Source organism: Brachionichthys hirsutus, chromosome 5 (assembly GCF_040956055.1).
Source record: "Brachionichthys hirsutus isolate HB-005 chromosome 5, CSIRO-AGI_Bhir_v1, whole genome shotgun sequence".
Classification (NCBI taxonomy): domain Eukaryota; kingdom Metazoa; phylum Chordata; class Actinopteri; order Lophiiformes; family Brachionichthyidae; genus Brachionichthys; species Brachionichthys hirsutus.
The window spans coordinates 6,507,306-6,532,208 of NC_090901.1; the positions used below are offsets into that span (position 1 = coordinate 6,507,306).

The window sequence follows — 24,903 nt, forward strand, 5'->3', positions numbered from 1 at the left end:
GAGGGATGCTGTACTCTTTCATCTTCCATCCCTCACGATTGGCCCCTTCGTTTCTCAGACACACGTCTGTCTGGTGGCGGCGGCCTGCTGCAGATGGTGCAGGTGGTCAGACGGTCCAGTGGGTCGATAATGCCTGAGAGCGGCTCGTTTCTTTTGGCTGTTCTGTTAACCTCCTTCCTCTTTCCTCCTCCAGTTGGGATGTCCTGAGTCAGTCCCCCGGGTCCAGAGAGCGGCGTGCTGATGGGACCTTCTGCGCCACCATGAGCTTGCAAGATGGTGGCTGCAGCTACACCAGCAGCGCCAATATGGCCACCGCTAGCGGCAGCATGCGGCGGCGCTTGGAGGACCAGGAGTTCGCCCTGCGCGTCTACCCGGGCGCCCTTGCCGAGGGCACCATCTACTGCCCCGTCATCGCCCGCAAGAACGCCACGGCCGCCGAAGCCATCGAGTTCCTCATCGAACGGTTGCGCCTGGAGCGTACCAAATGCTACGTGTTGGCCGAGGTGAAGGAGTTCGGCGGGGAGGAATGGATCCTGAACCCCGGGGACTGCCCCGTTCAGCGGATGATGCTATGGCCGCGATGCGCCCTGGAGAACCGCGGCGGCCTGGGCAGCGGAGACGACTATCGCTTCCTCCTGCGGGAGAAGAACCTGGATGGATCCATTCATTATGGCGGCAGCCTGCAGATGTGGCTGCGGGTCACCGAGGAGCGCCGCCGCATGGTCGAACGGGGATTCCTCCCGCAACCTGCAGGGAGCGACCCGCCGTCGGACCTCTGCGCTCTACCGGAGCTAACGGAGCGCGCCATTTTGGAAAGCCTCCGTGCACGTTTCCGCCAGGAGAAGATCTACACCTACATTGGGAGTATTCTTATTGTGATTAACCCCTTCCAGTTCCTGCCCATCTACAATCCCAAATATGTTAAGTTGTACGACAACCACATGCTGGGGAAGCTGGAGCCGCATATTTACGCCGTGGCGGATGTGGCGTATCACGCCATGCTGCAGAGGCGGAGCAACCAGTGCATTGTCATTTCTGGTGAGAGCGGGTCCGGGAAGACCCAAAGCACCAACTTCCTCATTCATCACCTGACTGCACTCAGCCAGAAGGGATTCGCCAGCGGGGTGGAGCAGACCATACTGGGGGCGGGGCCAGTGTTGGAGGTAAGGAAGCCTCTCGATCCGTCGGTCCATCTGAACCTGCTTGATGTTGTTCCACGAGTGCAATTGCTTTTGTCCTTTAGAACAGCAGTTTCCATCCTTTTTCCTGACACGGACCGGTTTCAAATAAATATAGAGGAATGTAAATGTAACCACTAAACCTTATGTTATACACTATTAATAACTATTAAAGGATCATTACACCAGTAACTACTCTTCATGACACACGCATGTTGAAGTTGTGGTCTTCATAGTTGCTTCTGTCCGTCATGTTCACATTTCTTTCTTGTTTTTTAATCAGGGTTCTTGGTCTCTGTGTGTTGAAGTAGTTTTTAAGGTTTAATTGACTTGTTTTCTAGCTTCTAGGACCGGTACCGGGCTGCGGGCCAATGGTTGGGCCCCCCTGCATTAGAAAAACATTTCTGAAAAAAACCCACAAACCTTTTTATGAGCCCAATTTTAGCTACAGTTTGATCGATGGTTTGGAGATAAAGTCAGAGAGGAGAGACTTTGATGGTTTGGACATGTCCAGAGGAGAGACGGGGACTATATCGGCAGAAGGATGCTGAGGATGGAACTGCCAGGGAACAGGGCTAGAGGTCGACCCAGGAGGAGATACATGGGCGTAGTGAGGGAGGACATGAGAGCGGCTGGTGTTGGGGAGGACGATGCAAAGGACAGGGTGAAGTGGAGAACGTTGGGTTGCTGTGGCGACCCCTGATGGGACAAGCCAGAGGTACTGTAGTTAGTAGTTAGACCCAGATGAACTGGCGTCTGAGGATTCATCAGGACGGATGCTGTATTCCGGCTACCTTTCGATGCGGAGACGAACAAAGAACAGTAATTAATATGATATCCTGTCTTTGTGTTGGGAGATTTAAATAATGCATGAAGTTAAGTTGCTGTCGCTTCCGGCACAGACGGCAGAGACACACTTAACATTTCTGCTGCTGGGAGGTTACTGCAAGTCGCATAATGAATATTTCCCTCATTAATAATGTATCCTTTCACCCACCTGCAACGCAGCTATGAATATTTAAGCGGCTAAATTCACCTCCTTGGTGTGTTGGATTTCACGTTGCACCCAGATTACCTGTATGTGCCGTGAAGCCAAAGGGAGCTTGTCCTCAATGAACTTGCTTTACTCCATGCAAAAATAGCGGGAAGTATACAGATTAAAAAAAACCAACTCGGACGCCGAGGCTTGCAGCTCTTTCGGCTTGGAGACTTCATCTCTGTAAATTTACCCCGCGCCGAGACAACGTGGGGCAGCTGCAACAGAACCACAAAGTGAATTCATCGCCCCTGCTGGAGAGAGGAAGCGACCAAAGCCTGATGAAATCTGAAGCCAAGTCAGCCGCCAGTTTCTCCAGCAGTGGAATGTCAGCTCGTGAGACGAGGCGTGAAATGGATTACAGAAGTGCCCCTCCGAAGCTGGAATGCCTCGGCGTGCGCGGGGGTAACCTATATTTAGCCCTATACCTTACCATGAACAAATATTATTTGACCCAGAAACCAGGTTTATTGTCAAATCTCTGCACTTATCTAAAAAAAACCCCAAAAAACCTAATGAAATGTCTCCTAATCCGCCCTGAATAAAGGATTATGGATTATGACATTTCATTGGGAATTTCATGTTTTAGGAAGGTCTATTCAAGGTCATGCTCTCTTCAAGCTGATAGATGCATCTCAGTGATCCCTGCGGCTCCCGCTAGGTTCACGGCTTCCTGTCGGGACGTACGGGGACACCGTGTCGACACGCACAGGCTGCGTGTCCATCCCGTGTGCATCCCGTGTGCATGCCGTGTGCGGAGCCGGGTTCGGTGGGATGTGCGGGTCGTTGTCCTGACAGGGAAGAACGTGGCGGCAGCTGCTTCTGCATTTATGCTTTTCTCCTGGAGAGAATAAGGACTTTTATTCTTAATTTCCAAACTCCTGTTTGGAGCTCATTTCAAAAAGCACCAAGTTTGGTGACAATCCGTCTCAGGGCCGTAAGATCCGGTTCTTTCCCGACCCATCCTTCCATCACAAATAAAAACAAAGGAAGCAGGCGAATGGAAAAATGGGACAACAAACAAACAAGACAACGCATTGTCTTTAAAGGCCTTTGTTCAAAATACAGTACAGGCGAGTAAAGACGTCCAACCGAGAGACGGAGCTGATTGAATAGGAACCGAGACTCTGATTCTGCTCCGCGTCTCACCTGGAAGACTTCAGGAGCACATTTTAGCACTGTGTTTAACATTCACACTGGATTGCTTCCAGTTGGCCTCCGAACTGTTTCCTGTCCCAGAACGGACAAGCCAAAGCGAATCGGCGAGCGTTTCTCCTCGTTTTTACTTTTTGATCAAAAGCCCTTTTTCTTCTGCTTTCTCTTTGTCATTTTCACCAATTTCAGTGATATTTGCACCTTCCTGCAGCAAAGACTGTCCAACGCCATCTTTTTCTAAGCATCTTTAAAAAAAAAAAAAAAAAAAAAGAATTCCATAAACGACGGACAATTTGAGAAGTTTGGCAAAAACAGGTTTTTGCTACCTGGCAGGTTTTCTTCTTCAGCAACCGGAGCGGTCCAGGTTCTGATGCGAGCCGTCCAGCTTCCAGAGGGAACGCCTTGCCAGCTTCCAGAAGGAACGTCTGGGATGAAAAGGAAAATACTTCTCAAGATCAACTATGTCTCTCTGGCTCCAGATCCCGGAGTTGGACGTGGATTTGAGAACATTTGCGTGGTGCCAGTCGACTCCGATAAGTCATTCTTCTTCCTGCCCGTTGCGTGGATCCGGGCGGGGGGCGGAACCGGCAGGCAGGGGAAATATTCCATTCTGAATCTGCTTCTTTATTAATAATTTAAATAAAACTATTTAATTGGCCGAATTTACATATTGGAAGCTGATGTTGAACAGCTCCTGGATTATTGTTCCCGGATTATTTTTCCACTCTGGATATAAAAGAAAATCCGATTTATTACGCGTGATCGTGAAAATCAAGCCGTGCTTCCTTTCCTCTGCGTCTTCCGGCTTCTCATCGCGATTCAGTGAAATTCGAGGTCGTCGGCGAAGTTGTGCATGGCGTGCACGCTGAGCACTTCACCTACACAAAGTCTAAAAAACGATTTCACGTCATCCGCTGCAGCCGGACTTTTAAAATCCAGTTTAGTTGTTTAGTCTTGTTTTTAGGAGCAGCTTTATCCACACACAAACGCTGTCCGGCGCGACCGGCGGCGACTTTCCTTTGGTTTCCAGGACACAGTGCGTGTTTGTGTGTTTGGCGTGGAGCTGACTCACTGTGACCTTCGACCTCGCCCGGCCGCCGTGGGGACCCGTCTCGTGACATCTTGGTTACAGAGCAGCCTTTGTAGCCGCGGTCAGCTTGACATCACGCCAGTGGTCCTGTGGGCGGTTCTCTACACGCTCTGATTGGACATGAGAAAGCCTTTAAATAGCTCGCCACGGATGACCGTGTGTCATCTGAGCCGGGTGCCGCAGATATAGGCGCCGCTGACGGGAAGCACTGTGTCCGGACGTCGGTGAAGATGATGCTGCATTATCCGTTTGAGTCGCTGCATCCTGCAAATGCACACAATTCAAGGATGATCGATTGATCGAGGTCGGACGTTTTGCCTCGGGCGGGGGGGGGGACGACTCTGTGGAACATCCTGGCCTTTACTTTAAAATAAAAATGTGCAATAACAAACTTAGAAGTTGTTTATGTTCGGTAAATGTTGAAATATGTTAAGTGTCCCTGAAAGGAATCCAGTAAGTCCTCCATTGTTGGACGTCCCCCCTGCACCCATCGACCAGCAGACGGGCGACGGGGCGAGACCGACCCAGCTGTGTGCTGCTGGGTCTTGAGGGGGGGGGGGACTCAGCAGGGCTGCTCGGTCCGGTCTATGGCCTGACTTTGTTCTGGTGGTGTTGCCATCAGTACTGTCTCCTCCATTAGCGTCCGAGCTGCCCCCCTTCACCAGATGGTTCTCATCCTGATGCCCCCCCCCCGCTCTTAACTGGACCTTCGGGGACGGGGTCTGTCTCCCGTGCCTGATGGATGGATCCAGGTATTAAATGTGTCTTCAAAGGCTGATGCGTTGGTTAGCACAGAGGTATACGTAGACCCGGCACCGTAGACCTGGTACTGTAGACCCGGCGCCGTAGACCCGGTACTGTAGACCCGGTACTGTAGACCCGGTGCTGTAGACCCGGTACTGTAGACCTGGCACTGTAGACCCGGCGCCGTAGACCCAGTACTGTAGACGCCAGGTCTGGGCGGCTCTTTGCTTTAAAGCCTCGACTCCAACGGCGTGCATTTAGACCCGAGGTCCAGCAGCAGCGCCGGCGTCGCTGTGACTGAACCCGCCGAATCAATACTGCCGCAAATTAAGCGTGTCCTCCAGCATCTTTCCTCCAGGCGCGTGTGTGTGTGTGTGTGTGTGTGTGTGTGTGATGCTAACCTCTGCAGTTCCTGTCAGAACATGTCAGCTCTCCCTGCAGCAGGGGAATGGGACGCGTCTGCTCACATCCGTCAGGACTGGTCTGGGCCGGTCTCCGCTATCAGGGCCGGTCTCTGACATCAGGACCGGTCTGCTGAGGACCTGCTGGTTTCAGCTCTCGTTCATCACATCTAACAACAAACCGTTGGATTGGAGGAACTTCTCTCTGATTGGACAATGACAGTCAAAGCGTCTGTCTGGTTGAACCGTCTTGCTTTGTAGTCTCACGCGACTTCCTGTGCAGAAATCTCTCGCTTTCCAAACACGTGGCTTAACAACAGCGTCTTCCTTTACCTCAGCGATCACGCGTTAGCTAATCACAGAGTCCACCTCGGGCCCTCTGTGATTCTGTTAGCACTTCCATCCCTATAATCCCTCTCCGTTGGGCTCCCACACATCTGTCGGCCGGATTATCCTCATCTCCTTCTCATTGGTTCTTTCTCTGGAGCCTTTTTCTCTTCCTCGCTCAGGAACGTGGATTTATCCTCGCAGACAGCCGAACACTATGTCCTCTAACGCCGCGGCCATTTACGCAACCTTTTCCCGACGCTCCTCTCTGCAGGATGGGAACCATTCTCCGTAATGGGGAAATTATTTAATCTGTCTACCTTTGAAGAAATGCAACCCTTAAAGACATTTATAAGGGATAAAGGGCTCCCTCTCTTGGTCTCCTCACAACTCCACCCGGCGAGGAACGGCCCGCCACAGGAAATTGATTGTCCAAATGGACTTGATTGGATCTGCGTCTGCTCTCTCGGTGTCGCAGCAATCAGACGCTGATGAGATTACGGACGCGAGAGTCGCAGTCGGACACGAGGACACCTGGGATGAACTCGTTAACGAGACGCTCATCAATCAAACGCAACGTGACCGAGCGTCGTCACGGTTTTCCACCTACGAAAAGATTTGATGAGAGATGGGATTTATTATTATCATGTTCCCAATTGAAATGTCTTTAATTAGAAGCTGCAGAGACTTCAGATCAAACGGTCTCTCAGTAATATAAGGTCAGGTGTTACGTTACTGTAATGTGTAGCGGCTGGTAGTTGGTTAGCCTAGCTTAGCATCTGCAGGATTATGCTTGAACTACTTGACAGATTTTGGTGAAACCTGGTAAAATGGTTTAACATGCAGCAACAAAGAATGCGTTAAATTTTAGAGTGGACCTGAAGAAAGACACGACTTTAAGAATCTTTTTTCTAACAGTGCGAAATAGGCTTTTTTTTTTTTTTTTACATGAAACCAGTGTGCTGCCGTGCAAGTTGGTGTGACATCATCATCATCATCATCGGTGGCGTGTTTTCGTCTTTGTCCAGGATCATCTTTGTGTCTCTTCATCCCTGGATTTGCGTCTTTATAATCACTGACAAAGCCGAAGGTTACACATCCGCCAGGTTTCAGCAGGTCCGGTTTTGTAAAGGAAGCTCCTTGAATGAAGCGGGATTGTGAATGAATGGCGGGATGAACGGCGGCCCGCTGGGCGTGGGCGACCAATCCGGCCGGGCGTGGCAGGTGGCGGTCCGAACACGTTCCCCGTGGAGCTGCTGTTCCCGCTCTGATCCCGACGGGCGATGCTTCGGCTCTGTTGGACGCACGCCGTCGCTTTTCATGGCAGAAAACGTTTAGTGTAGTTTACTTGTGTGGAGCTACATGAGCATAACAAGCTAAATAATCCAGAGGCGGACCCTAATCCGTACCTGACGCCCTGACTGGTGCTGCTTTTGCTGTCCTGATAATTGATTGTGTTTGGTCTGCTGTGATCTACATTCTGTTCTCATGGTGCAACGAGCCGATCTCCCGCCCCGGGGGATCATTAAAGTTTCATCCAGGGTTATAGAGCGTGACGGCGCCGTTGACGGATGCTGCTCTCTATTTTACTGCCGAAGCCGAAGCTCTGCTGGAGTTCCTTCTTTTCATTCGTTCGCTCAGGGAGAAACGTTGTGATCTTCGAGCGTGAAAACGCAACAAGACTTGAGTTCTGAAGCTCCTCCGCCATCGAGGTTATGTTTTCAGTTTGATTTGTTAGCATGAAATATTCAACAACTTCACGGAAGGTACAGAACTGGGGGGGGGGGGGGGGGTGAGAGGGATGTGATGGAGAGATTTCTTTCAGTTTTCTTATAATTAGACTAAATCTAGTGAATGCTCGTCCTAAAACACAGATCAGGGAGAAACAGACATTGTAGAGCCAATCAGAGCCCTTCTCCCGATTAGCACTTCTTTCATCTTGACCCTCTTTTACAAGCCGTTCATGTCAGTTGACCTGATTGTTGTAAGCCATGTGAAGTACGCCACTCTCTGGGCACCGCCGGCATGCAGCATCCCCAACAGAGGGAAGATGAAAGGCTACCTCAATCTCCTCTCCATCCGAGCCGGTCCAGCACCGGGGGCGCAATGATGATGGGGGGGTGGAGAGATAAAAAGGAAGCGGGAGGACAACGGGGAAAGATGAGGGGAGGATGAAATCCTTGCCTAAATAATAGAGAGCGAGAGGCATCTTCAGGCGAGCAAGTGCCCCAGTTCTGAGGTTTAGAGAAATCGAGAGGAGGTTGGTGGCGCTGGAAGATTTTACTCTTCCCTGCAGCCGTTCTCCCGCCGTGTCCACACGCCTGGCTCCGCCTCCAATGGCGTCCTCATCCCAGGAACAGACTGTGTCACTATCCGATCAAACTAGATATTTGCGCTCGTATCATCCCGGACTCTGAAGCGTCTTAGGGTTGAGATGAGAAGTCGATAAAGAAGATAATGAGGCTTAGAAGCTGGAAACTGACTATTATTAGAAAATCATTAGATGTAGATCTGGAGTGGAGACTCCAGAGAAAAGCTGCAGCTCATTTTCAGGTGGACAAAGTAGTGCCGACTCCCGGGAAGATAAAAGTGTCTCTTTTGGCGTTCCGTTCATCCGACGGGCTGAGATAAGACGGGAGGAAATGCCACCCTTCATATAGCGCACATGTCACAGTGTGGCCAGAGTGTGTTGGGAGGTTCAACCCACACCCAAGACGGGAAGTGACTCTGCTGTTGTGTCTGAAGTGTCCTGACCTTCCCTCACATCAGTTTTGACCTCTACGACATGACCCAGCCGCAAAAGAGACGCCGCCATTCTCTCGTTCCTTGAAGGGTTTTTTGATTCTTTTTTTCCATTTTTCATTTCGTAGAAACAGAATAATCGTTTCCAAGTTGCTCGAAGGAGGCCAAGCCTGAGGAGACGCCTGGATCAAGTGTAGTTTAATTGTCAAACCAACATGTTTCATTAGCGTCACGCTGCTACGCGTGTTGGTGACGTTTTGGCCACTTAAGATGTTGCTTTAACCTTTTTTGTGACCTTTACTGGATCAGAGTTGCTGTAGCTTTTGGGCTCAAGGGACAAGGTTCAGTGTTGGCTGCAGCTCAGCATCGAGGCCTTACATAAGCACAAATTCTTGTGAGCCTGAATGCGCCGTTTCTCAACATGAAGACATTTAAAGTGACTGCAAAAAATAAATCCAAGGCATTGCCTGAAATGGCTCCAATGCTAACGCTGAATAGCGTTTGTGTGGTGTTTGTGTTTTACGTTAATGTGTGTGCTGCATACTGAGTGCATATATGAGACAAAAAGATTTAGCGCTTGGAGAAGAGCGCTGCCGACAAGGACGAAAGGAGCAGCAATGAGCTCAGTGAGGAGTTAATGAAGCCAAATTACCAAGGAGGAGGAGGAGTAAGAAATGCCTTGGGTTGTAATCAGTCTTCTCTTCCCCCGCAGAACACCCAGTGTACGAAGCAGAAGCATTTACACACAAAACACATGTACAAATACAATATAAACCTAAACTGGGAAAGACGCGCGAAGTTTGGATAGTCTGTCGACGGTGTCCTGAAGATTTCCCGCTGGATCCCTGACGGATCATGTCATGTGATATCTGTGTTATAGGACGGATGTCACATCCTGATACCCATCTGTGAAATGTAAATATTATAGGCTCATGTATAATAGAATCATATAATGGCTTCATATGGCGTCCTCTAGTTGGGGATCTGTTTCTCATAAGGAGGAAATATTGGGCCTGCTGAGTCAGCGCTGCAGATTAAATTGATATGATCTACTGGTAGAGGCTAAACCTGCCATTTTAAGGGAAGTTTTACAGTAATCACATCCAGACGATGCGTCTGTGACGGATAAGATCTCCTCAGTGAACGTTCTGGATACGTGGACGATCCATAAACCTGCGGACCGCCAGGCTCTTTTCTTTTTTTGACCCATGCTTTTTATACCGCGTGATTTATTCTCATTTCATGTGACATGCGGTTTTAGAAACGCCTCCCGTCCAGAGGAAAACCTTGTTTAACTGAAGAGATCGGGCCCGCAGCTGAAGAGGTTGGAAGGTGGAAGTGGACACAACTGATTGGTATTCAAATTGGATATTTGATTTTGTTGAACAGAAAAATATATATACACTGAATATTTTAAGATGGCAGAATGCGGCTTGATGGTCTCGCTGGATTAAAACACACACACACCCCTCCTGCATTAATCTGTCAATTAATCTCAATTAAACTCCCACACTGCGACGTGTGGGAGTCGAGCTCTCGAGGGATTAACACTTCATCACGCTCGGTCGTGGGATTTTCCCACACCGGGTTCCGTTCACAGTCTGCAGGGTTACAGGATCGCAGGTTACAGGCCATCTTGCCAGACTTCACGCTAAGCTAACTAGCAGCCGGCTGCATTTTTACCATACCAGACACAGTGTGTTTATACCCTAATCTGAGTATAAATAGGCTCAAACTGTTTAAAAAAAACACACAAATGGCATTTCAATTATCCATTTTGTGTTTTTTTCCATGGATGCCAATAAAATCACACAAACTCAGCCCGTGTGACCTTCCTCCCTCACCTCCTCGCCTTCCCTTTCCTCCCTTTCTCTCCTCATTTTGCTGCCGTACTCGTCCTCCTCTTCCTCCTCTCACCTCCTGACAGCGATGGAGGGCCCGTTGACAGTGCTTTTATTGGGCCTCTGTGTTCTGCTCTTCCTGAGGCCCAATGGGATCCAGATGTAGTTCAGCACCGGAGCGACAGCAGCCATTTATGGAGAGAAAGAGTGTGTGTGTGTGTGTGTGAGAGAGAGAGAGAGAGAGAGAGAGAACGATGTGAGTTGTCATCTTTTAAATGCGGTCTTTAAATTCTCTCCACAGATGTTTTTAGCAGCACTTATTTAAATGTTTGTAGAAAAGAAATAAGTGCATTCTTGGAGCAATAAATCCACATGTTCCGTGGGAGACGCGGTGATGAAGATGATTTAAAGGTAATTGTTGTGTTGCTCCACATACCTTTCTGCTCTGTGGGAGTTCCTCTACTGTTTTTTCCCCTGGAAACAAACCCTTTGCGGTGGGAGGAAATCTGAAATGTGGCGATCATGCAGATATTGGTCGCATATTTAAACATATTAAAAGATGCCGTTTAAATGTCTAAAGTGTGACAATGTTTGTCAGCTGTTACCTGGGTGATGAGGATGACGATACAGAGGAAGATGGTGGAGGTGATGACGTAGTAAAACCTCAAACGCTGACAAACGCAGGAGAAATCAGACATTCATTTGATTTCCTCCAATGTTTAGGCCACGTGCTTCCTGTTCTATTTTTTTAGCTCCAAGCTAATCAACAGCTAGCATCAGTCTGCAGCCGGTACCTGGTTGTGTGCTGGGGGTCAGGCGATGCTCACAGTCACACAGTTGCGTGTCTGTCATTCATTATTGTGTCTCTCCTGCGTGACTTTCTCTGCTTCCTCTTTCCTGTTGTGTCGGCAGCCTGTGTGCGATGCATTGTAGGAAAGACACGCCGCAGATGCGTGACCTTGCACACGTGTGTGCATGTTTGTGTGTGTGTGACTGGAGTAATGGGCCCCTGTTGAAAGCGTGACCCTGATGGAGACACAACAGGCAAGAATGAAGCACCGTGGATGATTCATGCCGTCGGCTCACGCAGGCGCGTCCTGGAAACGCTCGCGAAGGCCGACACACGGAGACGGCGCCGCCTTCGTGCAGTAAATCCTCTGCAGCCAAGACGAATGACTACTTTATGTTCTACTTTCATGCAGAGTCATGTAAACTTTGACGGGTATTAGTGGGATAGTGTTTCACGTTTGAATTTATATCAGTAACCTCCGCGATACACACTCGTCGTCGGTGCCGTATTTCCCGCATCTGAAGAATGTGTTAAACACACGGTTGAACCCACTCATGTTTAACCACATATTTCCAGAATAAACCTTCACGTTCGACAGCCGTGTCTGTTTTACCCTTCTGGGGACCCAGAGGCCAACATAAGCTCATTTCCATCCTCTGCGGTCGAAACGGGCAACAGATACTGGGAATTTACTCGGCTGGTTGATAGTCGGCAAGCAAGGCTTTTAATGTCAAGCGCCAGTCATTACACGGTGACGTTAACTGCTCTCACTCACCACATGAAACGAGCCTCCGTCTCAGTGTGTCACCTAATAACAGAGCGCTATTAGCCAATGACTACTCCCATACTGGAGAGACATGCTGAGGCCCGTTCCTCGGAAAGCTGAAACCCATTTGGGTCGACTCTGTAACTGATGAAAATTCTCCAGCAGATGTTGAGGCCGACGTTTAATCAACATTTTATTGCAGTATGTCAAGGAAGCGGATCGCACAAGTAGATTCCTTTTATGAAAGCATTTCAATCAGGAGCGAACGAAGAAGTTGTTGTTATTATTGCCCGGTTCAGTTAGCGGTGGTGGCGGCGGCGGCCGATGAGTCTGCTGAATCGGTTGAAGCAGGTGAAGCTTTGAAGACTCGGTGGAGATGAGTTGGAGGAGGGGCGCACTCGATACTCCCGTATCTACTCTTTATGCTATGCTAAGCTAACTCTTGTACAGCTGTGATGTCATAATTTTCAAGTAGGGATGAAAATCATGTCAATCGGTGTCACTGACTGTTCAAGCAGTAGAAGAGGTGGATTGTAGTTTTACTTTTCAACAGGAAGTTAGTTAATGGTGTTCTGTAAGGCTTGGATTTACTAAGGAAGTGCTAAACGACTGTTTATTCTGTTTGTTTACTCTCCGATGTCAGTAAACGTTTGCTTTAACCTGTGCATTATCCAGGCTAGGCCCTATTGCTGCATTCAATTTTATTTTTTTGCATCGCCCGTTTGTTTCTGCTCATGCCATCTGTTGCAGAGTGTGACCAGTCGGGATTATGTAACCGCCCTCGACTCCTTTTCCCTCCCTTGTTTCCTTTTTTCCTAGAAAGGAGGGCTCGTCCCATGAGTCTGAAGTAAAGGAAAGAAAAGAAACATACAGGAAGAGAGAGAAAGAGAATAAAGAAGCTGGGCGTGAAAAGCTTAAAGAAAGAAAGGAAAACAAAGAAGGCTTTGTCCACTTTATGTTTTCATATTCTTTGACATTTTGTCAAAGAGTTCAGAGTAAAAGTGGAGTGGTAGTCGACGTACTTCGAGTGAATGTATTAAGTGGGTTTGTCTCTGAAACATTAGAGCGTTTTTAATTTGAAACAGGTCCAGGAAATTATGCATTTTAATAACTTGTATATGAGTGGATCAAAACCAGAGTTTGACATCAGCTGTGTTAAGTTATTTCTGGTGTCAGCTCAGAATTACTTGTTTGGGTTCCTCCTTTTTAAAATAGAACACCGATAAAACTGGAATTTGCTATTTTTCTGAATGCCTGTCATAAATTTAGACAAAGAAAATTCAAACAAATCCAAACTCCTGAATGTTATTTTTGAAAACCCATGAACAGTATTTTATTCACTGTGGTGTGTTGGGTCAATATTTTGACATAAATCCCTCAGCATTGGTTTAAATTTGACTATACACTGAACACACAGCCTTTACTTCACTTTTAATTTATGGATTTGTCTCCCAAAAAGTAATTCGGGACCGAATAACATGCTTAAATTAATTGAAATAAACCAAATCAGAATGTGTGATGGTTACAGGGAGCAAAATAAGATGCTATTTGGCATGAGGCAAGACTGGCAAAAGTGACATCACCACATTATGAGGTATGTCCTGGGAGAAGCCCCATTTGATCGTCCCTTCCTTTCATTCAATCACCTCCGGATCTCAAAACGGGAAGCGTCTCGCCACAGCCCTTCTCTTATATCTTGAAATAATTCACTTTAAATCTCTGTCATTATTGCTTAAATTACAGTTTTGATTTCCATCCTGGATGGAGAGCGATGGGCGAGGACTCTCTGCAGAGGACTCCCATTTAGGAAGCCTCGGTAGGGATGTGATGGAGAGAACGAGAGGTGGAAGGATGGAAACAGGACGCGGTCTGTCCTGATTGGCTCGTTAAATGTGTCGGTCTGGGGGGAACAGGCGGGGGGATTTGGGCGCATCATGAGAGGAGCGCTTTTAGTTTGATTAACCGTGTTATTCCAGCGAACACCCCCCCCCCCCTCTTTCCTCCCTCCCTTCCGTCTCCCTCCTTCTTATGAAGTAATTTAATTATTCCGTCTTTTATTTTGTCGTCGTCTAAACACAGACTCCCCTCCCCCACGGATGTGGACGGCCCTGCTAAAATGCTAATGCTTTGCACCACTCCTCCTGTTTTCTTCCTCATGTTTCCCCTCCTATCCTCTTCTCCTCTTTTATTTCCTTTTTATTTATTTCCTTTCCTTTGCTTCGATATCCAACCCGGCCTCATTCGCTCCCTTCTCGCCCTTCGTTTCGTCCTTTCTTTTTTTTCTCCTTTCTTCTCCTCTTCCCTGGATGCCCCCCCCCCCCTTCTCCTCACCCTTCATCACATCCTCTCCCTCTTTCATTTACACTCTATCATCTTTGCCGTTTGCAGAAATCCCTGCATACTTCTGTGAGTTGTGTGTTTTCAACTCTGTGTGTTTGCCTATATAGGAATTTGGCAGTTTCGTGGTGTTTGCGCGCGCTTGTGTGTGTTTGTGTGTGTGAGAGCCTCATGCAGCGCTGTGATTGGTCGCAGATTCCTCCGTTCCAACACATTTTTGCACTTTGGTTCCCATCATTACGTTTTCTGCTACAATCTTCATTCTGAACCCTCCCAGCCTGAAAACAGGACAAGGAAAACATTTTTAATCTTCAGACTAATCGACTAAATACTTTATATTGATAGATGGTCATTTTCTTTTCTTTTTTAAATTAGGTTATTATCATATATTATTCATATGTTGAGAATACCCCTTTAGGACTCGGCCTCATACGTCACAGATTCAGGCTTTTGCGCTATAAAGGTCGCTGTTGGACTTTTTTTTTTCCCGCCGGTGCTTCCGGGTTTTCACCGGTGCTTCATGGTTTTCACCGGTGCTTCATGGTTTTCACCGGTGCTTCATGGTTTTCACCGGTGCTTCATGGTTTTCACCGGTGCTTCCGGGTTTTCACCAGCCTGGGTCCGCTAACCTGAAGCCGACTCTTTGCATTTCCTCCTCAGGCCTTTGGGAACGCGAAGACGGCTCACAACAACAACTCCAGTCGCTTTGGCAAGTTCATCCAGGTCAACTACCAGGAGAGGGGCACCGTCAGGGGGTGAGACACACACACCGTCGTCACGTTATCGCTGGACGTCGGCTGATTCATCATCCGTTGCTCCTTTGACTTTGTGTGTCTGTGTTTTTGTCCTCAGAGCCTACGTGGAGAAGTACCTGCTGGAGAAATCCCGCCTGGTGTACCAGGAGCACAACGAGAGGTGAGAGGAGACGGGAAGCAGAGCTCCGACTGACACAAGGGATCGTGGGTGATGAAGGGTCGAGGGTCGGACGGTGAAGACCCGTTGACCTCTCTCTCTGCTTCACCGGTGCATCCGACATGTTTCGTTGTCGCTAAGCGTGTTTTTGTCGTGATGTTAACGTGTTTCCGTTGCACGCTCTCATGATCCGTCCAGATGTCTGTTCCTGAAAGTTACAGACAAATCCAAAATAGTAGCACCCTCTCGTTTGGGAGATAAGTCGTCTCTGAGAAATGGGATTCCCTGTGGGATCTGAGGACGTCCCTGAAGTATCTGTAAACGACCCGCTCTCTCTTTGTCTGATCATTTACACATATGAGACACGGCTGTTTGTTAAAACTCATTAAAACTCTTGATGATTTTGGTAAATGAGAAAGAGTTTAAAGAATTTGGTTTCCGGTTTGGGATTAAAACCGAACTGCTTCCAGCTGTTTGTTTATGAACCCCCCACAAACAGGAAGTTCCACCTGTTCTCACCTGTCTAAAATAACGCTCCACCGTTTATCTAATCCTTCTAACCCGGACAGGCCCACGGTTTTTATTTCCTCCCGATGACAGGCCCTGGCGGCCATATTGATAGCGTGGAAACCGAAGACGGGACCGCACAGACGGCGCAGATCTGAACCGGGGAGATCGGGGGAGGCAGGAAGGCCGATGATGACCCGATGGTCTTAAATCTAAAAACCAGCCTTGTGACGGGTCGCCTCTGAACGACCCGAAACGCAGCAGGGAACCAGCAGGGACTTAACGACTCAGGACTGAAGGGTGACGCTAGTTGGTGCAAAGGACGGGACTGGGGAGCTCCTGAGGAGTTGAGTGATGAAGCTGCAGCCTGTTAGCTTAGCATTCCAGATACTCCAGTAATTCTTCAAAGTCATCGTTCCCAGATGAGAAATATTCCAACTCCCCCAGGCAGCACGGGCTGGTCTTCTTACTCTTTATTCTGTTGAGCTGATTAAATACGCACATTTAGTCAATTTTATATTTATATTTATTTAAGCTTTATTGCATCCACATGCTTCTCAGATGTCCCATTTCCAAACTTTTGTTTCTCCAGATATTTCCTGTGTTGTTTAAAAAGCATCTTGATAAATCTTTGAAGTATTTATGAAGTAATTTTGTCCCAGACTCGAGTGCATTCCCAAAAATAATGACATCATCAGGCTTAACGCTAGTGTCATAATTTTCGAATTATTCCGAAACCGCCTGAACGCATCGTGAGCTGATTTAACATGTATGTTAAAGAGCTTTAGATGTGTTGGTGTCTAACTAAGCTACACTACTCTATATAAGCTAAGATAAGCTACACTATACTAAACTAAGCTAAACTTAAGTTGCAGTCTTCTAATCGAATATCTCAATTTAAAACATGCCTTTGATTCCTTTCAAAACCAGAACTACGTGGGTCGTTCCGTCAACACAAACCCAACGTCTGTGACGCTGCGCTCCCGGTGTGACACATATTCCCGCAGTGGCGTTCACGTGTCACATGTTGTAGGATCTGGGACGGTGACGCGCCGCCACCCTGTATTTATGGGGACCACTGATTACACGGAGAACGTCTGGCAGCTGCTGCCGTTACACGCAAAATGCATACGACCCGCCACACATGACTTCCTCTGCCCGGGGACCCGCGGGGCCGCGCAGCTAAAGCACGATCATTTACTTTAATTCCATCAATGAGTAAAATAGGAGTTGAACCTTTGACTTATCTGTCATGGGTTTCTGATAATTCTCTAACAAACCTTGTAAAAGTAAATTCTATGAGCTCGTGGTTTGGAATTTATTTACCGCCGCCAAGGAGGTTCTGTTTTTGCCGCCGTTTATCTGTTTGTTAGCAACATAACTCAAAGATTTACAGACGGATTTTGAGGAAGTTTCCAGGCAATGTTGGGAATGTTGCCATGAACCCAATCCTCACTGAATTTCATACGGATAACAAGCGTCGTCTTATAGCTGAGTCGAATCCACAGCGGAGCAGGTCAACGGATTTGCTCTATCTTTAATACCTGAGGAAACACATCCAGTTGAAATCGGGGTAAATCTTCACAACAAAACGAATTTTATGGAGAATAAAAGTGAAATGTTCAGTTTATCTCAGGGACCTTTTTGGCTCCAGTGTCATATTAGTGTGAGTAATAAAATAAAACAATAAATGTCAGTTATAAATAGGTAATAAATCAACCTTTACATCCCCTCATTAGCAACGCTCCACGCTGTTGCGTCATCGCTGCAGCGGCGCATCCTGGATCCTTTCATGTGCTCGCTGGGCTCTTTAACTTTTCCAGCGCTCCTCCTGCAGAGGTAATCGGATTACACCTCCTCTGTCACGCACGCAGGACTCCTCGCCTCCGGCATCATCCTCCAGCTTTGGCTGCTGAAACGCAGCCTCTGAGGATTAAGAGTGGGATTTACACCTGAGGAGCTGAAGGTGAAAGCGGCTGCAGGTGGAGCGAGGAGATCGGGTGTCGGTCCGCTTCGGTAGCGCTACAGTGCAACCTGCTTAGAGCTGCCCCAACAGGGCCGTAGCTCCTCATTACAGTCTAGGAGAGGTCTGCTATTCGCTGTAGACCTGCGCAAGACCGTCCCCTGATTGAATGAGTTAAAGCTGCTGTCCTCAGTTATCCTCTCAGGGAAGATGATTCAACAGATCAATACAGGAAATGTGTTTTCGCTGCTGTAGAATTTTAGCCTCTAACTGATTGTGTATTAACAGGAACTACCATGTGTTCTACTACCTGCTGGCCGGCGCCAGCGAGGAGGAGAGGAAGTCTTTCCATCTGCTCAAACCTGAGGAATACCACTACCTCAATCAGGTCTGCACACACTCACACACACACACACACACACACACTAGTCAGCGCATGGAAACACATCAAAATAAGTTATTTACATACAGGTCATTGAATATCTCATTTCAAGAGGCGGGACCAAGGAGTGCAATTTGTGACATCATAAAGAGTCCCTGAAGGTTCAGGGACTGCACCTCTCGTGTGTGTGTGTGTGTGTGTATGTGTGTGTGTGTGTGTGTGTGTGCGTGTGTGTGCGTGTGTGCGTGTGTGTGTGTGTGTGTGTGTGTGTGTGCATCTGCATCTGTTTCATGGCAGCAACAAACCTCCTTTGTTCACCTATTTTGTCTCCATCAAAAAAGGAACAGTCTCTAATCCCAACAACAAAGCCCGCCCCCCAACACACACACACACACATGCGACACCCTTTTACTACGCAGCTCTGTTTCCATAGCAACAGGAGTTAATCCGACCCTCGTGCAGTGGATCCCGGTGGTTGTGCTTTCTCCTAACGGAGACGTCACAGTGGAGTAAAATGCTCCTCAATCTGCCTCTCTGCTCCCTAAGAAGGAGTTTGTCCTCCTTTTCTGAAACACAACACTTAAAGATGAAGAGTATTAAAGGAAAAGAAAGCGACAGAACGATGTGAAAGTGATGCTGATGCTGAGGAATCGTCATCCTGCAAAAAACCGGCCGTTACGATCGCCTGCTCGTCACCAGGCAGCTGGTCGGCATAGAAACAACAAATATAGTAACAGTACGAGAGTGACCTGGATGCTGCTGGAATATCATAGATGTTCCTTCCTGTTCGGTTCCTCCTGCTGTATTAACCCCGTGTGCCCTCTTCTCTCTTCAGTGTGTGTTACTGTGTGTTATCCACGCCTTCCTAACCCACGCCTTCCTAACCCACTCTTCCTAACCCACCCTTCCTAACCCACGCCTTCCTAACCCACTCTGCCTTGCTTCCAGATGACAAAGAAGTCACCCAAACGCCACTGGGACAGTTTCTATGAGAGCGAGCTGGTCAGTATCGTGCGGATGACGTTTGTGTGTGTTTGTGCTCGTGGGTGTGTGTCGTGGCACTCCTGGTCCTGGTCTTGTCGACTCCTCGTCGGCTTTCACTGGAGGGATGGAGGCGACCTGAAGTGACCTCAGCTGCGAAGGAAGACCCGCCTCCAAAACGTTTAAAGGGATGCCGTTAATATATTTTAATATTTCACGTTTGTATTTAAATTGCTAAAAGGGACACTAAAAACTGATTGATTCGTTTTAAGATTCAAGTCATTATATCCATTGATTATCGATTATACTGTGAAGTTAAAGGAATCCCTTTACTCTAATCTTTGGCTTGACGCTTTGCTGGGTGATGAGGTCCAACTGGGAAATATCGTGTTTAAAGGGAAGGTTCAGGATTTCATGTTTTCACCTAATAAATATAGGGAGGTAACACAGCAGGCGAGGAACTAAAGCGCTAGCTAGCATTCCTTTACCTGCTGTCGCTCCGATCAGAAGGCTTAATTAGTAATCAATATTATATTATCCTGAATCTTCCCTCTTAGGGTGTGTTCCATTTTGTGTCTGTGTGTGTGTGTTTGAGTGGTGTTGTGCTCACCTGAAGGAAATAGTGTTTGGTCAGTGGGATAGATGGAACTTCCTGTATTTGACTCCGCCTCCTAACACCTGAAACCTTGGCTTCTATTTGGGAAGACTAACCTCTCATTGCAGATTCTTATGTTGCGAAATCATTCTTTTTTGCTTTCATAAATGTGCTAACTTTCTTTCTTCGAGTGAGATGTGTTGCATCAGGTTAGATTCATATTTAATTATTTAAAAATCAATGCGTTGTGCATTCTTTTGATGCTTTATGCTAAGTTTGCCTGCTAGATGCTAAGATGCTTGATGCGATCTGAAGAACAAAAGACCAGAGGTTATTTTTAATTTTGTAACCTCAAAAAGAAAAGGAAGAATGCCAAATTATTCCTTGAACATTTCTCAGTCTGTCTCCGCTGCTTGGTCCACGACGTAGTTATTCCTTTTCTCGCTGTTTGCTGACATGCCGTCTCTCTCTCGAGGGCCGGTCCGTGACCTCAGTCTGCGACCCGGCCGTCTGAGGAGATGATGTCACCGTGTACCCACACACACACAAACAGACACACACATATCATCAGCCTGTGACAGCTGTCTGCGTGTCTGACCAACCCTTTGGGTCTATTTAACCTTTGACCTTTCACTGTGGAGGGGCACGTTGCCCTAATAATGCTAAATGTGTGTGTTCCAGATGCGACGTCTGGATATGAAAATAGAGCAGGAACTAAAGATCCCAGAGACCAAACATGTTGCGGATGTTTGCGTTTGACGTGTGCGTTGGGGGGGGGGGGGGGGGGGGGTTCTTGGTTCTGCATTTTGTGCCTGTTTGGCTGTCTATGGGTTTCTGGACCATGTGGAATGCATACTGATGGGGTGGCATGCTAGTTTTGGAACATGGACTGGGCTCCTTGACAACAGAAACATGACCAAAGCGTGGTACGTAACAGGAAAGGCCTCGACTGGACGCTCAAAACTTTAATCTGGAGCCAAGCAGCGCTTAAAAAGCGGCGTGCTAACACGGCTCAGCGTAAATCTGCGCCACGAGTGTTGCAGCTGGCGCTAAATTACAATTTCAGGTTCTGAAGAGAAAAGAGCCGTTTCAATGAAGCAAGAGGAGCAGATTGTTTCGTAATCATCCCACCGCTGCGCTCGAGCAGCTTGGGGTTTTTCCTCTAAATAATAGTTAAGGTTTTGGTTTTGACCAAAGTATTCTCTCGCGACCGGCCAAAATTGATCGCTTTATTTTCTCAACTTGCTTCCACGTATCACATTGTGCTGCTTGGCGCTGAGGTCCGACCTACTCAGCAATATTACTTGGGTCTTGCTGTCACTCAGGAAGCCTTTGTTGCAATCGGAGAAGCTCGCTGGAGGAGGAACGGCCGTCGCTGGCTCCAACCTCTTCCAGGAAAACAATGGAGTGTTGAATGTTAGAGCGTGGAGGACGCGACCCGGAGTGGATTCTGGGTTGCTGCGTCTTCTCGCTCTGGAAGGACTTCATGGCATGTGCTAATTACAGCCTGCGGCTCGCTGCTGGAGCAGAGACACGCTGTCCGGTCGGAGAGGACAGACACAAAGTCTCACATTAGTGTGTCCTGCACAGAAATGCACGCATGGGTCCACAGAAGCATCACCCCCCCCCCACACCCCACCTCTGCTGACGTTAGCTTAGCATTTGTGCCAGCATTTGGACCGTGTAGTAAACTAAACGACTGATATTCTGTAACCCTGATGTCGCTCTCCTCTTCCTCTCTGTCTCTCTGTTCTTCCTCTTCACACCAGCAGGACTGTTTCACCGTGGAAGGAGAGGATCTGAAACACGACTTTGAGCGGCTGCAGCTCGCCATGGAGATGGTCGGATTCTTACCCAACACACGCAAACAGTAAGACAGGTCCGGCCCCGGACAGAACCGGCCTGTTTGCGTCCGAATCGGGACCGTGAACGTGCAGAAGTGTATTTTTGTGGCTATACGGCTAAAGCTAGGAATCATGTGACTTTATCAACGGGCGACTCTCCTCTTCTCCAGGATCTTCTCCCTGCTGTCGGCGATCCTCCACCTGGGAAACATCCGCTACAAGAAGAAAACGTACAGAGACGATTCCATCGACATCTGCAACCTGGACGTCCTGCCCATCATCTCAGAGCTGCTGGAGGTGATCAGTCGTACAATCGACGACCTTCCTCACCTCATCCGATTCAAGCCTAAACGTCTCGATCGAATCTGACAGGAAAATAATATTCCTGTGCATTTATTCATTCATTTTCAAGTTTTCCTTTGAAAATGCACTGTAAATAGATCGGACCTTACATATGGCCTTTCTGGGCCCACAAATACGGAGCATTTTGTCTTCATGCTGAAATGAAATACTCCAAATACTATGACGGATAATAAAAAAGGAGAATTGGAGCAGAGCTTTACCGCAGGGCTTGTTTATTCCCCCTAAATACCTTCTTTGCCATTCTGTCTCCAGAAGTTATTCCATCACATGCCCTCTGGAGGCACTTAAAGCACCATTGACTCTGTGAACTTAAAAAGCAAGTAGCATCCATTTAAGGGAATCAACTTTCCTTTAAGCGTTTACTTATTGTAAATATACTGAGATGGTGATTCCTGTTGCCACGGTTCCCATCAGGAGCTTGACAAACAGCCTGTTAGAGCGATGAGGACTCGCAGTGAAGGGAAGAGGAGCTTCACGTCGTCCGACGACCACAAAGCGCTGCTTGTTTCGAGGCTGCGTCTGTTAGCGTTACGTCGGTTAACTTTCCACGGAGAACAAGCACTTGCTGTGTGACCCGAGTGATTTAAGCAACAGTCCACCCCAAAAATATAATCCAGTCATTGTGTTCTCACCCTCGCACCGATGGAACGTCGCAAAGCAGCGACGCAGCTTTCCTCTGAACAACTGAAGGAAATAGAGACTTGTTTTAAGATTTCACGCTGTTTTATGCACGTCTCTGGAGGCACAGATTTATTTGATTAAGATTTATTTACACCCTTTTTAAGGTGAGATCTTTTCCTGTTTACGGAAACCTACGCCAACGACATTGTGTATCTGCCGTCATTTATCTGTCTGTCAGCAATATAACTCCAAAAGTTACAGACGGATCTTGTTTTTCCATTTTCAGGAAATATTGTGCAGTTTTTGGGGGAAATTGTTCCTTTAAGTCATTTTCTAATACGCTAAAATATGTATGTTTTTGTATGGAATACACACATTTATGACTTTTGGGTTAGGTGTGCAGACCACACAATCCTACATACGTATTTATGACATTTACACACCGTGGTGATTTACCTTGGGACTGAGGGATGGTGACATTCCTGGTCTCCGATAGCGACTTTTAGCCGGATGTGCTTTCTTGAGTCGCTGACAAAACAATGTCGGACGTGTGCCGGAGACTCCTGTCAACATCCCAGCAGGGATGTTATGGGTGCCGATCGCCTGCCAGGGTTCCCCTCAACATCCAGGCCGTCGCTTTGTCGCGGCGGAGAAACGGTGACGTGAGCCGGGCCACATGTTGGCCACATGTTGGCCACACGCTTCGGGTTACGGTTTTAAGTTCAAGTTTATTTGGAGGACTGTAAGTTGGTGCAGAGACGGCGGCTATTTGTCCCCGGGGACGTTGAAACATTCTTCAAGCAAAAAGGAAGAAATAAAAAACAAAACTTGGCTTAAGAGTTGCAACAAAGCATCATTTTTGAGGCGTGTTAACCCTTTCATTGGTTAGCGTTCCGATGCGTTTGAAGCGTCAGACAATGGAGGACCAGCCGGACTTAATGTGACGATGCCCTTAAAAAGATGTATGTTCCAGGCGGGTAAATTAATCACAACTCAGGCAAGCAAAATGTAATGCTATGTGATGATGAAGAGGAAGACTCTTTGCAATAAAGACTGCAGGTTAGCTGGAGTCATGTGATCCAGATGGATTCTGGATCGAAGTGAACTTCCTTTTTGTGAATAACCGAAACTGGAACCAGCCGGTTCCTCGTGAAGCTCCTCTCAACGGGAACTGATCGGCCCCAGTGTGGAGTGATGAATACATGGGAATGAAGCGAGCTTCCTGTTTCCTGTGGAAGTGGAAGAGGAAGTAGAGGTCGCAGGAGCTGACGGACGACCGACAGACCGGATCCCCTGATAATCGGTCTCACCGTGGGAGGCGAACCCACCGAAGCTGGCGGGTGGCGTTTTAATTCTGACTGAAAGCTTTTTTGTCTAAAATGTATTTTCAATTTTATTTTATAAATCTGTCAGCGCCGAAGATTTCAGACATGAGAGACAAAAAAGAGTATTTTAAGGAACGCTAACAGCAGCTAAAGAAGCTGCACAATAGGCTTCGCTCATAGCGGAGGGATTATCAGGCAGTGTGAAATGAAGTCTTATTACCCCCTAACACACACACACACACACACACACCTCCTCCACTCCTCCCTTCTCCGATTATGTCAGTCTTTACAAAGGGGGCAGACAAAACGAGACAAATACACCCTTAATGCCATTAACTCTAACATAGACACCCCGTCCTTTGAATGAGTGCGTGAAATCACACACAGACACACACACTTGGTCTCAGCAGCAGCTGTTCAGACCAATCCCTTAATCCCTGCAGATGAAGGAGATGTGTGCATTGATATCTGTTGCTCCCAGTGTGGCCCCGTCATCAAACGCTCATCTGGGGCCAAGTTTAGCTTCTGTGTGAACCTACGTGCAAGGCCGCATGGCATAGTACAACGCTACATACATAGTACGGTGTAGTATTACAGTACTCGTGTGATGAGCTGTGTCAGAATGCAGAGATGGTCTTCCTTACATCCTGTGATCCGGGTCATCGCTGAGATGGAGCTGGAGCTTTTATTAGCCTCGCTCATTGACGCTGTCTCGTTTAGCCTTCTGGCTGTCCAATAATCGGATCGTAAACCATCATTTCTCATCTTCAGGTCAAAGAGGAGATGCTGCTGGAAGCGCTGACGACCAGGAAGACGATGACCGTCGGGGAGAGGCTCATCGTGCCCTACAAACTCGCCGAGGTGACACTTCTAGTCGCAGCAACGCATCAAAACACCAACAACTTCCTGCCTCATAGTTAAACACACAGACGCAAAAAAAACCCAGTGGTTTTGTTGTGGTACTTCCCCAACCCCCACCTCGTATTTCTAAGGCTCTTTCGAT

General features: G+C 47.7%; 1 protein-coding gene across 1 annotated transcript in view; it reads left to right on the forward strand.

Moving 5' to 3' along the window:
* The first annotated feature begins 260 nt into the window (after positions 1–260).
* Positions 261–24,903, forward strand: part of LOC137894282 (unconventional myosin-IXAb-like) — a 44,996-nt gene continuing 20,353 nt past the window's right edge. Inside the window, exons 1-8 of the mRNA XM_068739761.1 lie at positions 261–1,163; positions 15,068–15,162; positions 15,260–15,322; positions 18,078–18,177; positions 19,120–19,173; positions 21,517–21,617; positions 21,762–21,888; positions 24,672–24,761. Coding sequence (XP_068595862.1) covers positions 261–1,163; positions 15,068–15,162; positions 15,260–15,322; positions 18,078–18,177; positions 19,120–19,173; positions 21,517–21,617; positions 21,762–21,888; positions 24,672–24,761 — 1,533 coding nt within the window. The remainder of the gene's footprint in view (positions 1,164–15,067; positions 15,163–15,259; positions 15,323–18,077; positions 18,178–19,119; positions 19,174–21,516; positions 21,618–21,761; positions 21,889–24,671; positions 24,762–24,903) is intronic.